Source organism: Garra rufa, chromosome 8, assembly GCF_049309525.1.
Source record: "Garra rufa chromosome 8, GarRuf1.0, whole genome shotgun sequence".
Classification (NCBI taxonomy): domain Eukaryota; kingdom Metazoa; phylum Chordata; class Actinopteri; order Cypriniformes; family Cyprinidae; genus Garra; species Garra rufa.
This window is the reverse complement of record NC_133368.1, coordinates 45,274,352-45,279,464: the sequence shown is the minus strand read 5'-3', so window position 1 is coordinate 45,279,464 and position 5,113 is coordinate 45,274,352. Positions and strand designations below refer to the sequence as shown.

Below are 5,113 nucleotides of genomic sequence, written 5' to 3'. Positions count from 1 at the left end.
GCAACATTAGAGTCCACATCCAATGTCCAATGGGAAGCTTCCCAATTAAATCTTTACTTGAATGTTTAAGTGGATAATGTTCTAACAATGTTATCAAGATTTTTAGAAAGTTTTTAGAGAATGTTATCCTACCTTTTAGGAGAATATTCTGGGAACATAGCATTATGTTCTTGGAACATTCTTGGAACAAAAACATTCCTAGCTGGGTATTTTCCATAGACAGAGGACTCATAGATGCAGAGAAGAATAGAATGGTAGCTTTATAAAATTACGGTTGAACCACTGATGTTACATGGACTATTTTGTTGAAGTTCTTGCCTTTCTGGGCCTTGAACATGGTAGGACCCTTGCTGTCTGTGGAGGTCAGAGCTCTTGGATTACCTCATAAATATGTTAATTTGTGTTCTAAAGATGAACAAAGTCTTATGGGTTTGGAGAAAAAAATTACATTTCCACATTATAATCAGCTTTTTGCACTACAATAGAAAATATATTGGTCCAGCTCAAGATATTATTCTTTAATAATTTTTCACATGTCCACACTGTTACAGGACATTCTCACCTCAATTAATCAGTGTTTTGAATGCCCCGTTATGGTAATATTTACATTTTCTAAGAGTTAAAATGTCCCTCTCTTTACCCCGAGTACTTTTTCTGTTCAAATCTTATTTATAACTTTATTCTTCATGTGTGTTTCATGTTTTTGTTTTAATTGAGGCTAATATAAAACATTTTTTTCTTCTCCTTTTATTTCAACATGAAAAGTACTCATTACATTTTTTGCATTTTTATTTTGTTGCGCACATTAACTATGGTAAATTTAATCTCAAATGTGCTCTTGACGTGTGAGAGAGAGAGGTTTATTTTCAGGCATCAAACACACACATTTCAGCTTCAGTTATAACTTTTATCAGGTTAATTTCTGACTTCAAAAGTTTGCCATCAAATGTGAGGAAACATATTGAGGTAACTAAATGTATCAATTATTTGATCATTATATAGCTTATACATTTGTTTTTTATTTTATATTTATCTGTGTAATAAATTAGAAGAATGCACAAGATTTAGTGCAAATAAAATCAGTGATGAGAATCTATATACAATTCATGATTGCGTTTTAAAATAAATGTAACAAATCATAAATGTTTACGTTAACACTGTATGCTAAATTAACTGTGAATCATGTTTAGTGATGCTACCAGTGAGTGGATAAGCCATTTAATAAAATATTAAGTAAGAATAGTATGTAAGCCCATTTTCGCCAGGTAAGAAAAATGAATGCCTTAAAAAGTCGAAATTATTACATACTTAAGTCATAAATACGACATGAAAGGTCAAAATTATGAGTTTACTAAGTTATAATTACGAGATAAAAAGTCGAAATTATGTCTTAAAAGTTGAAATTATGACTTAAAATGTCGAAATTATGACTTGCTGACCTGCAGGCTCATGATCTAACACGACACGACCGAAATGGGCTTCCATAGACTTTTTTTTCTTTACACTACTGCATCTAACGGAATAGTATTGCTAAAAAAAAAAACACGGAAAAAAAAAACGGAAGCTCATTATACTATTGAACCTCACAGACGCCATCTTGTGTACCTAGTGGTTTCTTTTCTTTTTCGTGTGTAATATGTAGTAGACGCGTAGTTTTTGTTCAAGTTTAAGGATATGTTCATTGAAATGGCAAAAGACCCAACAGAAGAGATATTTTAACCTATTCTCCGCGTGTGTTCTTCAGGGTCCTGACGCGTGCGTGTAAAAGCGAAAGTAAAAGTGTTTATTTAGACGAATGCTAATATGAAAAAAACTTGGACACAAACTCTAATTATATAGATCGAAATATGCTTTATTACAGCTTTGTCTAATTTAAACGCATTATGGATGTTAAGATTATTTTAATATCAATAGTCCTGATGATCGCTGATGGTAAGTAGCCTATTGCTAAAAAACAGCCTTCGAGTTTCCTTTCTCGTTTTTTTTTTTTTTTCGTAGTCAAATTTTTCTTTCTTTATAGGGTTCACTGTGCGCGGTCCCTCTGGTCCTCTGGTTGCTCCTTTGGGATCTTCAGTGGTTTTGCCCTGTTATGTGGATGAATTCTTACTAATGGAGGGTCTGAGGGTGGAATGGAGAAGAACAGACTCAGAGACTGTGGTTCATCGCTATCAAGATGGCGAGAGTCGAGCAGAGATACAGCAGGTGCATTATCGTGATAGAGCTCATTTCTTTACTGACCAGATTCAACATGGAAACTTCTCCCTTCGTCTGGACAATCTGAGAGCTGAAGACAAAGGGGTTTACAGATGTAAAGTTTACAGTCAACAGGTTGCTGAAAAAACTTTGGTTGAAATACAAGTTGTTGGTGAGTGAATCATTTCAGTCCTACTTTAAATTTGACAAAAACAACAACTAGCAAAATGTATTTTAATCTGTGATATTTGAATTCTTCAACCTTTCATAACAAATAAGTAGCCACGTTCATCCTTGACCTTTTTTTTTATTTATTTAATTTTAATTTAATTTTATTTTTTAGATTATTTGCTAGTATCAGGATCCAGTCGCTCCATATCTGCATCTGTGGGTGAGGACGTCACTCTGAACTGCTCTGTAGACTCTCACATCACACCCGAACACATACAAATGTTTTCTTGGAAGAAAACGGATATAGATGTTCTGGTTCTGCTCTACCAAAACAATACGGCTTCAGCAGATTCATCAGATGAGCGATACAGAGACAGAGTTGAGTTATTTACTGATGAAATCCCCAAAGGAAACTTTTCTCTCAGACTCAAGAATGTCAGAACTGAGGATAAAGGAGTTTACATGTGTGAAGTGCTTGCAGGAGGACTTTCAGCCAATTCAACTGCAGAACTGGAGCAATTAGGTAAGTCAGCAAATGTAGCAAGAAAGCAATCAAAGGCTCTGTCTAACATTGCTCAAATATATTTAGCTTTAATACACACAGAAAATTATTTCTATTTACACTTTGTGTGAAAAACATCTGTCACTATTTATTTGCACTTGGTGAACAGATTTTATTTGCTATTTATACTTGGTACAAAAAAATATATACCTTTTTGTACATATGATTTAAATAGTTCCTTACAAAAATATGTAGTTTCAGAAACTCCTTAAAATAATGAATGGCTTCAGTTGCAAGTTCTTCATTATTATTCTATTATAAACTGTAGCTGCAAAGTCCTGAATTTACTTTGTGGGCAGGAAAAAAGATTGGTTCTTACTCGTCAGAGAAGGCAGTCAATAATCCCTAAACAAATATGAGTTTAATTTTTAAAAAAAAGTTTACAAATCCAGTTGGTTCCTTTTATCCTATGGTTTTACACTTGTAAACCCTTTAGCCCGCATTTCCTTGAACGTTTAAACACCAGCTTTTTCCATTTATGACAGCAAGACGATAAGAAAACTGTTTCTCCCTTGCTTCCTGCCCACACCACATCAATCTCATGTAACAAGTGCGTAGCAGTTAAAGAAACAGAACCAAAAATATACTTGTATACATTATACAATATACAGAAACATAAGAAACAATACTGAAATATGTAAATAGGAAATATCGAAACTGTCTCCTATAGAAAGTTACAAAAATGACTAAAGTTATTACACACAATCAACACTCAGAAAGCAGTTATAATACAAATTATTGACATATTAAATTGGCTCTTACAGAAACAATCATTTATTATATACAATTTGTTCAGTGCACTTAAATTTTACAAGCAGTGTTTGTGTTTTACAGGTTTATCTTCTTTGCACATAATGGTGTTGGTTTTCTGTTTTGTTGCTGGACTTGGAGCTGTGGTTCTGCTCTGCTCTCTGATCTACTGCAGATCAAAAAACACAGGTGTGTTTGAAGGCGAAGTCGTCTTATTTATTGTGATTTAACTCTGTATGTCACTGTAACTCCCGGTTTCACAGACAAGGCTGAAACTATTTCAATTGAAAGAAACTTCCACTGACTCATCTTAAAATATATGAGTGCCTTTGTTTTGTCTCAAGAGGCACACCAGTAATGTTTTTTTCTAAGGCATGTTAATAAAACTTACTTAAATGCCTTAATTGAACTATGGCCTAATACTGGTTTAGGCTAAGTCCCGTCTATGAAACCAGGCCTAAGTGTTTTGCTGTGGAATTTAAATAATGCCATATGTCTTTGAAACAAAAAAGCATGTAGAAGTAGAAGCTCTGTTTATTAGGGCCAGTATAAACACGTGGAAAAGCTGATTATGATTAAAATGGTATTTTACCCAAAGCTGAAGTACAGAACCAACATTACATCCAAGGAAGACATAAATTGCTCTCGGTTGCATAGTTTCCTTAACTTTGCATCATGGCTTGTGTGATGCGGTGCGGTAATACTGGGATTCCCCTCATACATTACACTCCGGGATTCCCCATGCGTCTCACTGAACTAACACAGTGATAAAAGACCTCAGATCTCACAAAACGCAAAAATCTCACAAAACAAAAAGTACCCGTAAAACAAATCTGTAAGCCCCCAAAAAGGATTGGTTATGTTCCAAAGGTTGTAGTATAAAATACTGATGTGCTTTATGTGCAGTAAGGGAGGTATTAGCAAAATTTCACCTATAGTAGCCTAAGTCAGTCTAGTCACAAGGAATGTTTTACAACCTTTGGAACATTGTGAAATGCCAATTATTTATTTATTTATTTTTTTTTGGCCAAATTTGGACCACTGAATTTGTGGAAGCGAATTTTTAAAATGAAATAAAATGGACCGAAATTTGCCTGTCGAATATTAGACATTGTATTTTTGAACAGATTTAATATTTTGAAAGTGAATCCTGTGAGGTGAATATAAATTATTGAATTTATACAAGGCATTAAAATGTAAGCAGTGTTAATGTTAACTGTTAGTGCTATTCAACATGCTTTTTTGTTTTAAGACATGGCATTATTTACTTCCATATTTTGCTCATTTAACTGTGATTATTCTGCATATTTTCCTCAGTCACCAGCAGCACAATCTGGATTCTTCAGGTTTGTCTGGTCTTTTTTCCAAATGTCTTCATGGCCTTCGCCTTTATCTTCTGGGGTCTTACTGAGGGTGAGTTTAGTATTTTTAAATATA

The 5,113-nt window shown here is 33.9% G+C and overlaps 1 protein-coding gene across 1 annotated transcript in view; it reads left to right on the top strand.

Annotated features, from left to right (window-relative positions):
- The first annotated feature begins 1,596 nt into the window (after positions 1-1,596).
- The window catches only part of LOC141340213 (junctional adhesion molecule-like), a 47,905-nt gene continuing 44,388 nt past the window's right edge, over positions 1,597-5,113 (top strand). The window contains exons 1-5 of the mRNA XM_073845138.1: positions 1,597-1,932; positions 2,021-2,365; positions 2,537-2,887; positions 3,761-3,865; positions 4,994-5,089. Of these exons, the coding sequence (XP_073701239.1) occupies positions 1,884-1,932; positions 2,021-2,365; positions 2,537-2,887; positions 3,761-3,865; positions 4,994-5,089 (946 nt within the window). The 5' untranslated portion in view covers positions 1,597-1,883. The remainder of the gene's footprint in view (positions 1,933-2,020; positions 2,366-2,536; positions 2,888-3,760; positions 3,866-4,993; positions 5,090-5,113) is intronic.